Here is an 18,647-nt window from a genome sequence, read left to right as displayed (position 1 = left end):
ACTTTCACGCCTAGTTAGGCGGTACATTTTTGTGTATGTGGAATAAAATAGGGTTATTATTTTAATTCTTGTTTTGTCTTTGAACGAAATCTCAATATTTGTCGATATTAAATGGAACTTAGTGAAGTTTTTATGTGCGCTATTTATAGAAATGTGTCGGGTCATGCATATTTATGAAAATAGTCCGACAGCATACAATACGGAAGGTACAATAATGAATTTAAAAGGTACAATACGGAATTTTTGTCTGTCCGTTCATATTTAATTGTGAAATACAACCCATTTTTTTTACAGAATTTATATAGGTATATAATAAATTAGAATATTGTATTGCATCATACGACTGACTGTAAACATTATCTAAATAACGGACCGTTCCATTATTTAAAGTACAAAGACATCGCTGACCTCAAAACCGAACTATACCAATGTTTCAACTGTGTTTTATTTGTCCGTTTTACATCACATAATACAAGGTCCATAACTGTGGCACCAATATTGCATGAACCCTGATTACTTAGAATGCCAACTTGTAAATATCATAGTGAGGTACTTTAGAAGTACTATGTTTTAAGTCATGAAAAATGCTGTGAGTACCCGTGTTGGTCCTTTGCATAGAATGGGTGATATTTTTAAAAATTGAAGTAATTAATTTTCCCATTTGTGCATACATTTTACATCATTTGCATATCCTAGCTGCTGGGAACATTGTTGTATTGGTAATACTGCAACACTTTTGAGCTGTCTCCTGTGAACAAGATATATAAGGTTTGAATAAAGACTATGGGACAATTACACTGAACCAAACTGTCAGCCTGCACTGTTCAACGTCAAGGTTGTAAGGATGAGATCAAAGGTCAAAAGGTAGTATTTAATGTCTGCTGCATAATTACTTTAACTCCTTATTATATATGATTTTTGAATAACTTTGCACAAATGTATAAAAAAAAACAACAACAACAGAACGCAACTCTCAGCAATGTTGGTTCAAAGTTAAAATCGTGCCATGTCAGATTAAATGGTATAAATGTTTGCCATAATGAGGCAACATGCAAAATAGCAACATAAAATTCGGTTTTTGTTTGTGCTGTTCTCTAACCAATAAAAGTAAATCGTGTGAAAATAATACAATAACAGTCTGTTTCTTGCTTTAATGATATTCATTATAGTTATCTGTGGCAATTTACCGTGTTTATAGTTACGTGTACGTGCTATAATAAGCTAAAATCATCTCCAGTGTTTAAAGTTAATTAAGATTAAAATCAAATGTTAATGCAGTGAAACAAGTTAAACTTTTCCACTGTCTTATATCATTTTGACTGACTCAATATTTCCAAAAACTTCAAAAATGTTACTTGGTCCTAAAGATGAAGACAATCCCAGTTAAATAGACATTGCAGAAAACCACATTCATTAATCATTTATTTAACTAATACATAATAAACTGTCTATATATACACTTATTTAAAGCGGTGTAATTTATTTCATAATGTATATACTTCTTATTCCAAATCAAAGTAGACCATGCTATAATCGAGGTCAAACTGATTACGGTATTCGTACAAGACCTTTTTTAGGGCATTGGGGCATTATGGTGTAGTTGACAGTTGTAATTTACTACTTGTGGAAGGAAATAGCACTTACTATGTTTCGTTACTATTTAGTGTTTAAATGCATAATTCATTGTTATTTAATATTTTACCATTTTATTTTCTAAGGGGCTATATGATATTTCCTGTTGACTTGTTTAGTGTGTGCCTGTTAGTTTATTCTGTGTGTGTGAAAAATTAACATAAAGTAATCGGCTGAAAAAATATATCGTGACTCGGTCTGTATAGTTGTTTCTTTTATTGGAGAAAAAAAAATTACATGCTACAGATATAAAAGAGCTATCGGCAAAATTAATAGAGTGCAGACGAATTTATGTTTTCTGTACTTGTGATTATTGCAATATTACAAAACTATTGAAGCATTTGAAGACTTTTATCACTTGCTCAAATCGGTTATTTTTTGTTGTAACCTCCAACGAAAAAAAACAGAACATGAAAATGTGGCTTAGATTAAACAGCAAAAAAACAACAACGGGGAATAAGCTATAGAATGTTAAGGATTGTTTAGACATGCCAGGTAGAGATAAACTGTCGAATACAACAGATGTTCCTCAAATGTTTATGAATGGAAATTAGCTGATGTATGTCAGTAGGTAGGTGAACAATAACTCTGGAGAACAATTTGACATGAACAGTTTTCATAATATAATAATTCAGATAAATAATAGATCAGATCATTTATCAATGGAATACTGTCAAGGATTACAGTTTAAAAGTGAACAGGAACTTAAAAACCGCTGTTTTAAGGAGAATTTTAATTATTCTGAAACAGATCAGTTTAACGTAAATGGGAAACAACAGTTTCAGAACAAAGCAGTTTGTTTAAAAAGCAATGTGGAAAGTTCAAAGGAAAAGTTTCAGAATTTACCTTCAGTACATTTGAAAACTAATGGATTTGAAAGAAGTAGTAAGTTTAATAAATACAGTGCAAAAAATGTTGAAAATGGAAATATGAAACGGCTTGATTGGGAGAGTAATTCAGATGAGGAACTGATGGAAGGGTCAAAAGATTTAGGAAAGCATGTAATTAGGAATGAATATAGGTTTATGAATGAGCGAGGTTTAAGACAGAGTCGACCTGACATGACCCGTTCCTTATCATGTAATGTAGACAGAGACGTAAGAATAAGTCACTGGCCTCAGGACAAATATATGCGCTCATATTCATGTGCACCACAACAGGTTAGTAATAAATTTCTCATTGTTTCAGCATAAAATTATTTACCTTTTCTTGTTGCATGGCATCTATTTAAAAAAAATCATGATGTAAAAAAACCTAAAACTGACCTGGATCAGGAATGTAATATTTAATTTTATCAACTTTCCTAACATAACAACTTTTGAAGAATTTATTACGGTGATTATACTAAGGAGCTTTTCCAGGAAAATTTTCAAATAAGTGCAAAGTTCATATATTAATTAATCACACTCTGTACAAATCAATCATAATTTTGTCTAAGTTACCTGTAAAACATGGATAATTTAGGCTAATTAAGTGTGACACCATTTGTCTAATTATTAAACTGAATTGAATTGAATTGAATTTTTCTTGTCGTGTAGATAAAAAAAAGTTGCTATTTTTAGCTCGACTATTCGAAGAATAGTCTAGCTATTCTACTCACCCTGGCGTCGGCGTCGGCGTCGGCGTCACACCTTGGTTAAGTTTTTGCATGCAAGTACATACAGCTATCATTTAAAGGCATATAGCTTTGAAACTTATTTATTCTTTTTCTAGGTCAATTACCAACCTCTCTGGGTCAAGTCCCATAACTCTGACATGTATTTTGAGCAAATTATGCCCCCTTTTGGACTTAGAAAATTTTGGTTAAAGTTTTACATGCAAGTTACTATCTCCAAAACTAATGCAGATATTGAATTGAAACTTCACATGTGTCTTCGGGGTTATAAAACTAGTTGATAGCACCAAGTCCCATAACTCTGACCTTCATTTTGGCCAAATTATGCCCCCTTTTGGACTTAGGAAATTCTGGTTAAAGTTTTGCGTGCAAGTACATACAGCTATTACTAAAAGGCATATAGATTTGAAACTTATTTTTTCTTTTTCTAGATCAATTACCTACCTCACTGGGTCAAGTCCCATAACTCTGACATGTATTTTGAGCAAATTATGCCCCTTTTGGACTTAGAAAATTCTGGTTAAAGTTTTACATGCAAGTTACTATCTCCAAAACTAATGCAGATATTGAATTGAAACTTCACATGTGTCTTCGGGGTTATAAAACTAGTTGATAGCACCAAGACCCATAACTCTGACCTTCATTTTGGCCAAATTATGCCCCCTTTTGGACTTAGAAAATTCTGGTTAAAGTTTTGCGTGCAAGTACATACAGCTATTACTAAAAGGCATATAGATTTGAAACTTATTTTTTCTTTTTCTAGATCAATTACCTACCTCACTGGGTCAAGTCCCATAACTCTGACACGTATTTTGGGCAAATTATACCCCCTTTTGGACTTAGAAAATTCTGGTTAAAGTTTTACATGCAAGTAACTATCTCCAAAACTACTACAGATATTAAATTGAAACTTCACATGTGTCTTCGGGGTTATAAAACTAGTTGATAGCACCAAGTCCCATAACTCTGACATGTATTTTGGCCAAATTATGCCCCCTTTTGGACTTAGAAAATCCTGGTTAAAGTTTTGCGTGCAAGTACATACAGCTATTACCAAAAGGCATATAGCTTTGAAACTTATTTATTCTTTTTCAAGGTCAATAACCAACCTCGCTGGGTCAAGTTCCATAACTCTTAACATGTATTTTGAGCAAATTATGCCCCCTTTTGGACTTAGAAAATTGTGGTTAAAGTTTAACATGCAAGTTACTATCCCCAAAACTAATGCAGATATTGAATTGAAACTTAACATGTTTCTTCGGGGTTATAAAACTAGTTGATAACATCAAGTCCCATAACTCTGATATGTATTTTGGTCAAATTATGTCCCCTTTCGAACTTAAAACTCTTTTGATATTTAACATTTTGGGTAATAATTTCCTGCTTCTGTGACAATATTTCGAATAGTCGAGCTTGGCTGTCTTACGGACAGCTCTTGTTCATTTCTAAATGTTTAACATTATTTTACAAAAGAAGATAGAAAAGCAATAATAGTGGGTCACATTTTTCTTTCATAAATGAGGAAAAGGATTAATGATTTTCATCAATGGGGCGTGATTCTAAGTTTAGCCTTTTAAATATTGAAATGTAATGGTTCCATTTAGCCTATTAAATGTCTTTAAATGTCCCTTTGTTTTCGGTTTTCTATAGAATGACCTGTTTATCAGATCACGGCACGTTTATTATGTTGTGTAAATGGAGACACCAATTAACAGCTATTTTCTTAAACAATCAATGTTTTTCCACATAATTGAACAAACTTAAAACAGCACTTTGTAAGCATGTGTACTTCTATTATTTATTAAAGATCAAATTATTGATACTTGTAACAGAATATATTATCAGTTATATAGATACATTTAAGGAAAAAAAAAAGATGAAGGGAGATAACTACTATACAGATGTTTCCTTGAAAGGGAGGTAATTCATGCTGAGGTTTGTTTGGCAGATGACCAGTTAATAAAGTAGTAATTACAGATTTAGAATGATTAATCCCTGCGGCTTGGCCGCAGTAAACAAAAATAAAACAAAGATAAGTAAATAAATGTGGGGATTAAACTTAAATCAGAAGTTAATCTTAAATCTTACATTGCCAATTGTCACACTATTGTTTTATTTTGCTGTTATTTGGTCAGGTCAGGATTTTAAATAACTTTATTTGCGAATAGTGTTTTCATATCTGATTTATTATAAATATTTAATATAGCATTGATCAGCATATTTCTTCCTTCTGTTTCTAACCATAACTAATTAACCAGTATTATATATATTTACATATAAGTAAGTAAATAGCTCAGGGCAAAGTATTGCTTCAAACCACATTAAAGTGTTGCATTTAAATATATGTGTAAGATTTTATGAATTTTATTTCACTTCCAAACCAATTAAATAAAAAATAATTGCATGATTCAGTATCCTGTATACCGTGTACCCCCAAATAAATGTATTTGACACACACTCACACACACACACACACACAAACACACACACCCATCCTGTCTTGGACATTTTTCATTTATTTAAAAGTAATCAGGCTAATATCATCAGTTAAAATGTTTTACCAAAATCACACTAAGCATTTTTATATTGTTTGGATGATTTAGATAATAATGTTCCTTTTATGACCCTCTATAAATCTTTGAATCCGAGAAAAATGGTTTAGGAGTTGCCGGTGCATATCTTTTTTGCGCCTCCACTTTCAGTAATACTAACAGCTGTAAATGTGGATAATTTAGTAGAATGCATTGAATTGATCACTTCATCAAAAAATAAAATATTCATAGATATAATAAACAATGTGACTGTTATGTGCCAGATATGAATTGCTTAATAAGAAACATTAAGTTTTCAAATGAAATGGTGAAAAAATACTGAGAATGTGTACCAAATGTGTATTTTTTAGGTAAAGGGAGGTAATTAAATGTTACATATCTCAGAAACAATCGGCATGGCCTGAAGTGTGTGTTGTGGGGGGAGGGGCATCTTCTGATTAAATATATTTTTACATGTTAAATACAGAAAACAATAATTATAGGAAACATGTACAATTCTCCAAGCTTAGACTAAGGACAAGGCCTCAGGATGAACTATTAGTATAGGTGGATACTCAAACATCAGTTGTCCATCTTCCGTCATCTGCAATAAGTTTGTCAACAGTCTAAAACATCCACATTTCTGATGTAATGCATATACATGTAGTTGCTTGGAGTTAAATCCTCTTACTGGTAAAAAACTGGTATTTTAGCATTTTTCATGAAAGCATTTCTTTTTCTGTTTTTGCCAGGACATACCGTAATAACTTGACTATCAGTGATACAGATATTAAAAGAAAATATTAATTTTTTTATAGGCAAGGATCATAGCTACACTGAGACAAACAGAGTATACTGCCACTGACAAAAGTACGACAGTTTCCAAATAAATTCTTTTCAACAAGTAAATTTGATCAGAAAAATCATAATATAATCCCTAGAAACCATGGATTTTCCTGAAAATAACCCTTGGACATGATTTATTCTGCCTTTGCGACCAGTGTAGATCATGATCAGCCTGCACATCCATGCAGTCTGATCATGATCTGCACTGTTCACCATTCAGTCAGTATCTTTTGGTAAGCACCCCTTTTAACAGTTAATGGTACTGTCCATATTGAATATGGACTACTGTCCATATTGAATATGGACGAGTTCATTATAGAAGTTTAGCACGGTAAGAGTTAATGACAAAACATTATGTCTTTGCAGCTGTATACATTTTTTCATTTGTTTACAAAACTGTTTATATCAAAAGATAATAAACAGATTACTCATTATTTTTCACTTTGGTTGTGATTTTCAACAACATTATCCTGTCATTTGGTGCTATATACTATGCAGCTGATCGGTTATTGTCACTGGGGCCTCCGTGGCCGAGTTGTTAAGGTCTTCGACTTCGAATCACTTGTCTCCCACTGATGTTGGTTCAAGCCTCACTTGGGGCGTTGAATTCTTCATGTGAGGAAGCCATACAGCTGGCTTACTGAAGGTTGGGTAGTTCTTTCTACCTTGATGCCCGCCTATAATGAAATAATGCCCCTGGGGTCTTCCTTCACCACAAAAAACCTGGAAAGTCGTCATATTGCCTATCTTTGTGTCAGTGTGATGTTAAACCCAACAAAGAAGTTATTGTCACACTTCAGTGTAACCAGATATACTTTCATCTATATGACCTAATTAATAATTAGAATATCACTTCACATGAATGTTGATGTAGTCGATCATCAATCACGGAGTCATTATATTCATTTCTTCAGTTGGTTGCGTTTTTTTTTTTGTAATTTGCAACACTCAGTTGCATATGCAGGGTTTCCATTGTGTATTTCAGCGCGTTTGTATAATTTCAGTCGAAGAATTTGTGATACAAATGAACTAAAGCAGTTCGTTTGGTTCTTTTACATGCCCAACATAAAGCATTGATACACGGCCCCATTCAAGGGCATCAAAATAAAGAGCTACTTGTAACTTTAGGCGGTATTTTTGCTATACATTTTATGTATGAAACTTTAAAGAAATTTAGATATATTTATATAATGAAATTTAAGCCTTTTTGAAAAGCTTTTCAAAAGTCATAATATAAAATAAAACACTCTGTTTTGGATAAATGACCATATATAAATTTTAAAATAAAAAGTTAGAAATTAAAGAGCTAAATGTTCATGTTTTAGAAACATCTTAGTAGTGAAAAATGACCATTAAAGGGAGATAATTCAAAATTGGCAAACTATGTATAGGGATAGTTTTATAGATTTGTTTTGAAAATGGTTGAGAATTAAGATTAAAACCTATTTTTGACTCAATGTGATATTAGTATAGACTGGTTAAAGAGCAAATTGCATAGTTAAAGTATGAAATGAAAAAGAGATTGAAAAAAATAGTACATAATTTTGAACTGACTACTTATCTTTACATGATAAATCAATGTGTATGCATCTGCTTGTTGAGTTATTTGTGGAATGTAGAAAATAAATTTAAAAACTGAACTAATTGAGTGATATTATATTAATTCGAATTTTTTTCAACATTATTGATTCTCTGCCCAGCGCACCTTTTTCTTTAAAAAATTTAAGTGGCGGGAAAAAAAATTGTGCCAAGTGGAAACCCTGCATATGACATGGCTGCTGTGTTAAATTGCCTTGTTAGCTCACCTGAGCACGAAGTGCTCAAAGGTGAGCTTTAGTGATCACCCTGTGTCTGGCGTCCATCGTCGTCCGTCCGTCCGTCGTCAACAATTTGACTGTTAACACTCCAGAGGTCACATTTTTGGCCCAATCTTAATGAAACTTGGTCAGAATGTTACCCTCCGTAAAATCTTCGACGAGTTCGATATCGGGTCAACTGGGATCAAAAACTAGGTCACCAGGTCAAATCAAAGGAAAAGCTTGTTAACACTCTAGAGGTCACAATTTTGACCCAATCTTAATGAAACTTGGTCAGAATGTTACCCTCCATAAAGTCTTGGACAAGTTCGATATTGGGTCATCTGGGGTCAAAAACTAGGTCACCAGGTCAAATCAAAGGAAAAGCTTGTTAACACTCTAGAGGTCACAATTTTGACCCAATCTTAATGAAACTTGGTCAGAATGTTACCCTCCATAAAGTCTTGGACAAGTTCGATATTGGGTCATCTGGGGTCAAAAACTAGGTCACCAGGTCAAATCAAAGGAAAAGCTTGTTAACACTCTAGAGGTCACATTTTTGGCCCAATCTTAATGAAACTTAGTCAGAATGTTACCCTTATTAAAATCTTGGACGAGTTCGATATTGGGTCACCTGGGGTCAAAAACTAGGTCAACAGGTCAAATCAAAGGAAAAGCTTGTTAACACTCTAGAGGTCACAATTTTGGCCCAATCTTAATGAAACTTAGTCAGAATGTTATCCTTAAAAAAGTCTTGGACGAGTTTTATATTGGGTCATCTGGGGTCAAAAACTAGGTCACCAGGTCAAATCAAAGGAAAAGCTTGTTAACACTGTAGAGGCCGCATTTATGACTATATCTTCATGAAACTTGGTCAGAATTTTAATATTGATGATCTTAAGGTCCAGATCGAATCTGGGTCATGTAGGTTTAAAAACTAGGTCACCTGGTCAAATCAAAGGAAAAGCTAGTTAACACTGTAGAGGCCACATTTATGACCATATCTTAATGAAACTTGGTAAGAATGTTTATCTTGATGCTGTTTAGGTCAAGTTTAAATCTGGGTCAGCTGGGGTCAAAAACTAGGTCACTAGGTTAAAAAGCTTGTTAACACTCTAGAGGCCACATTTATGACTATATCTTCATGAAACTTAGTCAGAATATTAAACTTGATGATCTTTAGGTCAAGTTCGAATCTGGGTCATGTTGGGTCAAGAATTAGGTCATGGGGGCAAATCAAAGGAAAAGCTTGTTAACACTCTAGAGGCAACATTTATGACTGTATCTTCATGGAACTTAGTCAGAATGTTAAACTTGATGATCTTTAGGTCAAGTTCGAATCTGGGTCATGTTGGGTCAAAGACTAGGTCACGGGGTCAAATCAAAAGAAAAGCTAGTTAACACTGTAGAGGCCACATTTATGAACATATCTTGAGGAAACTTGGTCAGAATGTTAATCTTGATGATCTTTAGGTCAGTAGGTCAGGTGAGCGATACAGGGCCTTCATGGCCCTCTTGTTTAACTGTCTTTCAGATATTGTACTGATTTAGTTAGCTCAGGCAAGTGATTAAGGCAACTGAAGCTCTTGCTTTTCTTTATGTTTTTATAAAAGGGGAAGATTTTGGATAAGGAGTGGGTCACTCATTATGAAAATTAACCTGCTTTTAATTTTACAGGGGTCATGTGACCATCATAACCAGCTAGTACATCATCTTCACAGTGGAATTAATATATTTTACTAAGTTCCTAAGTAGATCCTTTTTTATTCCAGTATGACGTGCTGATGGCTGCAGAGGAGGAAGGTGCCATGAATTTAAGCGCAGAGGGGAAGCAGGGGAAGGATGAGGGAACTGGTGAGGCAGGAAACAGCCATGTTAACTCACCTTCAGGTGTGACCAACGGCGAAACAGAACAGCTTTCTCAGGTATTGCACTTACAGTTTCGTACAGTATGGTTGCACTGAGATAATTGTTATATGACAATAATTTTATACTGTTACTTTTGAGGGTTTTTTTTTTTGTACATGTATTAAATTTGTCGTTAATAAAATAAAATCCAGTATGGAAATCTTTCTGATAATATGTTTGTATTTATGGAGTTCATTTATTGATGTGTTCATGGCACTAAGTAAAATGTATATTTTCAAATGCAGATTCACTCATTGCCGACTTCAGAGAGACATTTTTTATATTTATATGTTTAATAGGTAACTATTTTAAGTATGTAGTAATCTGAAACTCTTCCTTTTGATACTTGAGTATTATACTTGTGCTTTTGGATTGTTTGTTATTTTATTAGCTCGACTATTCAAAGAATAGGTAGAGCTGTTATTTTATTAGCTAGACTATTCAAAGAATAGGTAGACTATTGGTCTCACACGTGTGTCTGCGGACGTGTCCACAGTGGCATCCTCGATGACGTCTGTGTCCCGATTTGGTTAAGTTTTTATATGTAAGCTGGTATCTCAGTAACTTCTTGGTGGAATAGATTGAAACTTCACACACTTATTCACTGTGATTAACTGACTTACACTGCATAGATTCCATAATTCTATTTTGATTTTTAGCTCACCTGTCACATAGTGAAAAGGTGAGCTTTTGTGATTGCCCTTTGTCTGTCGTACGTCATCTGATGCACATCGTCCGTCCACAATTTCTTGTGAACACGATAGAGACCACATTTTGCAATTGCTTTTAATCAGACTTGCACACAACTTGTATTGGCATAATATTTTGGTTCCTTTCACAAAACTGGCCAGATCCCGTTATGGGTTACAGAGTTATGGCCCCTTAAAGGGCCAAATTTGCTATTTTGGCTTTTACAGCCATATAGAGACTTCATTTATGGTTTGATTTGATAAAAACTTGCAAAATATCTTTAACAACAATAGATCTTGGATTCTGTGATGAATCCGTCAGATCCAATCATAGGTTTTGGAGTTACAGCCCCTGATTGACCCCTGAAAGAGCCACAGTTTGTTAATTTTTACCTTGTGAACACGATAGAAGTGACATTTTACATTCGATTTTAGCCACACTCACACACAACTTGAGTCACAATAAGATCTCGGTTCCTTTTGAAAACCAGCTAGATTCCATCATGTTTTATTTTGGCCCTTTTAGTCATATAGAGGTTTCATTTATGCTTTGATTTGATACAAACTTGCACAGAATGTTTATCTTGATGATCTCTATGCCAAGGTCGAAACTGGGTCATGTGTGGTCAAAAACTAGGTTACCCGATCAAACTAGCTTGTTAACACCCTAGAGGCCACATTTATGACCCTATCTTCACATGAAACTTGGTCATAATGTTTATCTTGATGATTCCTATGCCAAGACCCAAACTGGGTCATGTGGAGTCAAAAACTAGATCCCTGGCTCAAATAAAAGGAAAAGCTTTTTTGTTTCAACAGAAACCATTACCTGGACTTATTGTTTCAGGGACTGGCATCACCTCAGGAAGATGTTAGGTCGGCAGGGAGTCTCTCCCGACACAAGCCAAGGTCGTCAGATGAGAGGTCCCCTGACCTTGACCTCAGTGCTGGTTCAAGTCAACATCAGTCATTATTGATGCTAGCTGCCCAGCATGGACTCTCCCCACAGCAGTTACAACAGATGTTGATGGTTCAACAAGGAGCAACAGCCCCTCCTCATCTCCAGCAGCTGTTACAGGCACAGCAATCTGTTGTCATGGTAACGTTTTATTTTTCTTCTGTGGGTAGATTTGCTTTTTTGTGTAATAATGACACAATCAATGATAGCATTTGTAAGTAGGCTGAAAAAATAGATGAAAGTGGGGGCTATTCAGAACACTTTGTGCTTTTCAAAATTTTACGGTTTTGACCACTTGTGATCCATTGTATCAGACACCTAACCAACAAAGCTAAAAGCAAAAAAAAAAACAACAAAATATCTGTAATTGCCAGCTTTTTAACCATCCTTTTGATGACCTTTTACCAAGATTTTCTACCTTTTTCAAATTTGTCAAAGATATAAAAAAAAACCCTGAAATGCCATCTTCTGAACTACCAGTTAAAATTTTGATTGAATTTCACAAAATGTTCTTTGGGTTACCTTATATAAAAATATGAAAGCCATTTTAGATATTACATGAAAAGGACACTCTGGAAATCTGGAATCTGACTGAGGCTGAATTATAATGCTTGTAGCCACAATAGCCAAAATGAACTCTGAATACGTGATGCCATCTTTTGGTGATGGAATAAACCAAATCACCTTAATTTGATAAGATCATACACCAAATTGTAAATAATACCGAGTACAGCACTGTCTTTTAAGCGTAATCATGCACAAAAAAGGGATAAACAGTATGACACAAAATACAAACAAGATAGACTAATTTTTTCCTATTTTTAGCTCGACTTTTCGAAAAAAAAGTAGAGCTATTGCACTTGCCCCGGCATCAGCGTCGGTGTCGCCGTTGGTTAAAGTTTTTCATAAAGTCAAATATCTCTGTTACTATAAAAGCTATTGACTTGAAACTTAAAATAGTTATTTACTGTCAAAGTCAAGATCTACACCAGGAGAAACAATCCCCATAACTGATTTGAATTTTGATGGAGTTATGCCTCTTTTTGACTTAGAATTTTTGGTTAAAGTTTTTGATAAAGTCAAATATCTCTGTTACTGTCAAGGCTATTGACTTGAAACTTAAGATAGGCTTAGAATTTTTGGTTTTTGGTTAAACGTTTTGATAACATCAGTATATTTGTTTCTATCAAAGCTGTTGACTTGAAACTTAAAATAGTTATTTACTATCAAAGTCTACACCAGGAGAAACAATCCCCATAACTGATTTGAATTTTGGCAGTGTTATGCCCCTTTTTAACTTAGATTTTTTGGTTAAAGTTTTATAAAGTTTTTACTGGCAAAGCTCTAATTCAGAGTCAAGCACTGAGAAAAGTCGAGTGCACTGTCTTGCAGACAGCTCGTTACGCGCCTGATGTCACAGACCTGCCAGGCATATAGTGATTGAACTGTCTGTCCGTATGTCTTCCAGTCTATACATTTGTCCATGATCCCTCACATTTTCTTGTGAACTGAAGTCCTATAGTTTTCATCCAGTTCAAATAAAACTTAATACATCATAAATATGTAGTGGACATTACATATTGTTAGGATTTTCATGTCAGATTATTATTTTTTGTTATGTCCATTTTCTTGACTTAGCCTTATTACAACTGCATCAAATGTACCTTGTGAACTCAGCTCCTACAGTTTCCATGGCATTCTAGTGAAACTTTGTACACATCATCAGCATGAAGTAGACAAGCACAATTTTTATGCCCCCGGCATCTATTGATGCGGGAGGCATGTAGTGATTGTCCTGTCCATTTGTCCGTCCATACGAGGTTAACCAAATGGGACCGTTTCGTCTAGCATCAATACCCCTAACTAGAATGACTTGATACTAATGCAGATGTAACCTGTGACCATTCCTCATCTTAAGACATCACCTGACCTCTGTTTGACCTTGACCTTGAACTTGACCTCATTTTGGACTTAGGTTGCTTTGTATCGACAAGGATGCCACCGGGGGCATCAAGCGTTTATTGAATGCAACTCCTTGTTGTAATAGTATTATTAGCTCACCTGTCACATAGTGACAAGGTGGGCTTTTGTGATCGCGCAGCGTCTGTCGTCTGTGCGTGCGTGTGTCCATAAACTTTTGCTTGTGACCACTCTAGAGGTCACATTTTTTGTGGGATCTTTATGAAAGTTGGTCAGAATGTTCATCTTGATGATATCTAGGTCAAGTTCGAAACTGGGTCACGTGCCTTCAAAAACTAGGTCAGTAGGTCTAAAAATAGAAAAACCTTGTGATCTCTCTAGAGACCATATATTTCACAAGATCTTCATGAAAATTGGTCAGAATGTTCACCTTGATGATATCTAGGTCAAGTTCGAAACTGGGTCATGTGCCATCAAAAACTAGGTCAGTAGGTCAAATAATAGAAAAACCTTGTGACCCCTCTAAAGGCCATATTTTTCATGGGATCGGTATGAAATTTGGTCTGAATGTTCATCTTGATGATATCTAGGTCAAGTTTGAAACTGGGTCACGTGCGGTCAAAAACTAGGTCATTAGGTCTAAAAATAGAAAAACCTTGTGACCGCTCTAGAGGCCATATATTTCATGAGATCTTCATGAAAATTGGTCAGAACGTTCACCTTGATGATACCTAGGTCAAATTTGAAAGTGGGTCGCGTGCCCTCAAAAACTAGGTCAGTAGGTCTAAAAATAGAAAAACCTAAAGGCCATAGTTTTCATGGGATCTGTATGAAAATTGGTGTGAATGTTCATCTTGATGATATCTAGGTCAAGTTCGAAACAGGGTCATGTGCGGTCAAAAACTAGGTCAGTAGGTCTAAAAATAGAAAAACCTTGTGACTTCTCTAGAGGCCATACTTGTGAATGGATCTCCATAAAAATTGGTCTGAATGTTCATCTTGATGATATCTAGGTCAGGTTCGAAAGTGGGTCACGTGCCTCCAAAAATTAGGTCAGTAGGTCAAATAATGAAAAAAACATTGTGACCTCTCTAGAGGCCATATTTTTCATGGGATCTGTATGAAAGTTGGTCTGAATGTTTATCTTGATGATATAGAGGTCAAGTTTGAAACTGGGTCAACTGCAATCAAAAACTAGGTCAGTAGGTCTTGAAATAGAAAAACATTGTGACCACTCTAGAAGCCATACCCTTGAATGGATCTTCATGAAAATTGGTCAGAATGTTCACCTTGATGATATCTAGGTCAGGTTTGAAACTGGGTCATGTGCCTTAAAAAACTAGGTCAGTAGGTCAAATAATGAAAAAACCTTGTGACCTCTCTAGAGGCCATACTTTTCATGGGATCTGTATGAAAGTTGGTCTGAATGTTCATCTTGATGATATCTAGGTCAAATTTGAAACTGGGTCAACTGCGGTCAAAAACTAGGTTAGTAGGCCTAAACTTATTAAAATCTTTTGACCTCTCTAGAGGCCATATTTTTCAATGGATCTTCATGAAAATTGATCTAAATGTTCACCTTGATGATATCTAGGTCAGGTTCGAAACTGGGTCACATGCGGTCAAAAACTAGGCCAGTAGGTATAAAAATAGAAAAACCTTGTGACCTCTCTAGAGGCCATATTTTTCATGAAATCTTCATGAAAATTAGTGAGAATGTTCACCTTGATGATATCTAGGTAAAGTTTAAAACAGGGTCACGTACCTTCGAAAACTAGGTCAATGGGTCAAATAATAGAGAAACCTTGTGACCTCTCTAGAGACCATATTTTTCAATGGATCTTCATGAAAATTGTTCAGAATTTTTATCTTGATAATATCTAGGTCAAATTCAAACTTGGGTCACATGAGCTCAAAAGCTAGGTCACCGTCATGGTCCTCTTGTTTTTAGGTTTGTGCCCCAGTTTGGACATTGCCATATACCTTGTGTACTCAACTCTTACAGTTTTCGTCCATTTCAAACAAAATGTGGTATATATCATCAACATGAAGTGAACATGTGCATATATTTGAGACTTAGATGTCTGATCAATATTTTTTGAGTTATGTCCCTTTTTGGACGTAACCATATTACTACGTAACATCTGTATCGTATATACTTGACTTCTCATACATTTTTCATCTAAATCCAAGGGAACTTGGTTTCCATGCACATGCTATTTAGAATTTCATCTCAGATTTTATTTCATAGTTTGCTCCTGTTTCTACTTCATTTTTTAGTCAGTGAGCATCTGTCATACAACGTTGACATTATTCTTGTTTATTTTCTCTTTTGATGCGAGGCAACCTAGTGCATTTTTTGTGCCATGCTGAATATTCAAATGAAGAATAAAAACTGACATATTTAAACAAATAATTTGTCAAAAGAGTGATATTATACTAACTTGTTTATGGAAAATTATATTCAAAGTATCTGGATGTAATGAAAACTGGCCCTGAAGCAGTCAGCCGAGCTGAGAAGCTGCTAACAGTTTAGTAAATAGTCTGTACCATTTCCTGTTTAGTAACCCAATATAACTACAATTTTTAGCTCACCTGAGCACGAAGTGCTCAAAGGTGAGCTTTAGTGATCACCCTGTGTCCGGCGTCCGTCGTCGTCCGTCGTCCGTCCGTCCGTCCGTCCGTCCGTCGTCAACAATTTGACTGTTAACACTCTAGAGGTCACATTTTTGGCCCAATCTTTATGAAACTTAGTCAGAATGTTACCCTCGATAAAATCTTGGACGAGTTCGATATTGGGTCATCTGGGGTCAAAAACTAGGTCACCAGGTCAAATCAAAGGAAAAGCTTGTTAACACTCTAGAGGTCAGAATTTTGGCCCAATCTTAATGAAACTTGGTCAGAATGTTACCCTCAATAAAATCTTGGACGAGTTTGATATTGGGTCATCTGGGGTCAAAATCTAGGTCACCAGGTCAGATCAAAGGAAAAGCTTGTTAACACTCTAGAGGTCACAGTTTTGACCCAATATTAATGAAACTTGGTCAGAGTGTTATCCTTAATAAAGTCTTGGACGAGTTTGATATTGGGTCATCTGGGGTCAAAATCTAGGTCACCAGGTCAAATCAAAGGAAAAGCTTTTTAACAATGTAGATGCCGCATTTATGACTATATCTTCATGAAACTTGGTCAGAATATTAAACTTGATGATCCTAAGGTCAGTTTCGAATCTGGGTCATGTAGGATCAAAAACTAGGTCACCCGGTCAAATCAAAGGAAAAGCTAATTAACACTGTAGAGGCAACATTTATGACCGTATCTTAATGAAACTTGGTCAGAATGTTTATCTTGGTGATCTTTAGGTCAAGTTTAAATCTGGGTCAGCTGGGATCAAAGACTAGGTCACTAGGTTAAATCAAAGGAAAAGCTTGTTAACACTCTAGAGGCCACATTTATGACTATATCTTCATGAAACTTAGTCAGAATGTTAAACTTGATGATCTTTAGGTCAGATCCAAATCTGGGTCATGTTGGGTCAAAAACTAGGTCACGGGGTCAAATCAAAGGAAAAGCTTGTTAACTCTCTAGAGGCCACATTTATGACTGTATCTTCATGAAACTTAGTCAGAATGTTAAACTTGATGATCTTTAGGTCGAGTTCGAATCTGGGTCATGTTGGGTCAAAAACTAGGTCACGGGATCAAATCAAAGGAAAAGCTTGTTAACACTCTAGAGGCCACATTTATGACTGTATCTTCATGAAACTTAGTCAGAATGTTAATCTTGATGATCTTTAGGTCAAGTTCGAATCTGGGTCATGTCGGGTCAGAAACTAGGTCACGGGGTCAAATCAAAGGAATAGCTAGTTAACACTTTAGAGGCCACATTTATGACCATATCTTAATGAAACTTGGTCAGAATGTTAATCTTGTTGATCTTCAGGTCAATAGGTCAGGTGAGCGATACAGGGCCTTCATGGCCCTCTTGTTATATTATTTCTGAAATCAACTGTAATATTAAACCTTCAGAGCCTGTATTAACTTTGTATAATGATTGTTAATTTTTTGTTGTTGTTTCTTGGAAGCTGGCAACACTTGATCAAATTTTACAAAATTTGATCATTTTATAAATACAGTATCAGAAGGCAAAAAAGTATATACCTTTTGGAACTGTAAAAAACTTCTAAAACCAGTTCTATTTTTTTTTTATTGGTGTTAACTTGTTTGCTTTAGTTAATAACCTTGCATATTTAAAGTAACAGTATAGATATATAAGATTTAGTTGTGCTAAGGTTCAGAGCATCAGACTCCAGGTTGTGGTGCAAATCCCAAGGAGACATACTTGTTGGTGGCAGTCCCCAAAAACCTATATGAGCCGTGCCATGAGAAAACCAACATAGTGGGTTTGCGACCAGCATGGATCCAGACCAGCCTGCGCATCTGCGCAGTCTGGTCAGGCTCCATGCTGTTCGCTTTTAAAGCTTATTGGAATTGGAGAAACTGTTAGCGAAAAGCATGGATCCTGACCAGACTGCGCGGATGCGCAGGCTGGTCTGGATCCATGCTGGTCGCAAACCCACTATGTTGGTTTTCTCATGGCATGGCTAATATGTAAATGAACTGCATCATGAGAAAGCCACTATGTTGGTTTTCTCATGGTGTGGCTCAAATGTACTTAGTATTTGTTAGAAGTCCAGGGAGTAGAGATTGAGCAAAGTTTTCATTTTCTCTGAAGTTGATTTAGAATAAAGAA

General features: G+C 35.3%; 1 protein-coding gene across 1 annotated transcript in view; it reads left to right on the top strand.

Moving 5' to 3' along the window:
• The first annotated feature begins 1,852 nt into the window (after positions 1-1,852).
• Positions 1,853-18,647, top strand: part of LOC123530506 (forkhead box protein P1-like) — a 66,452-nt gene continuing 49,657 nt past the window's right edge. The window contains exons 1-3 of the mRNA XM_053520743.1: positions 1,853-2,792; positions 10,193-10,345; positions 11,865-12,116. Coding sequence (XP_053376718.1) covers positions 2,238-2,792; positions 10,193-10,345; positions 11,865-12,116 — 960 coding nt within the window. The 5' untranslated portion in view covers positions 1,853-2,237. The remainder of the gene's footprint in view (positions 2,793-10,192; positions 10,346-11,864; positions 12,117-18,647) is intronic.

The sequence above is a fragment of the Mercenaria mercenaria genome, chromosome 13, assembly GCF_021730395.1.
Source record: "Mercenaria mercenaria strain notata chromosome 13, MADL_Memer_1, whole genome shotgun sequence".
Lineage (NCBI taxonomy): Eukaryota > Metazoa > Mollusca > Bivalvia > Venerida > Veneridae > Mercenaria > Mercenaria mercenaria.
The sequence above is the reverse complement of the archived record's forward strand: the minus strand, read 5'-3'. Positions and strand labels throughout refer to the sequence as shown.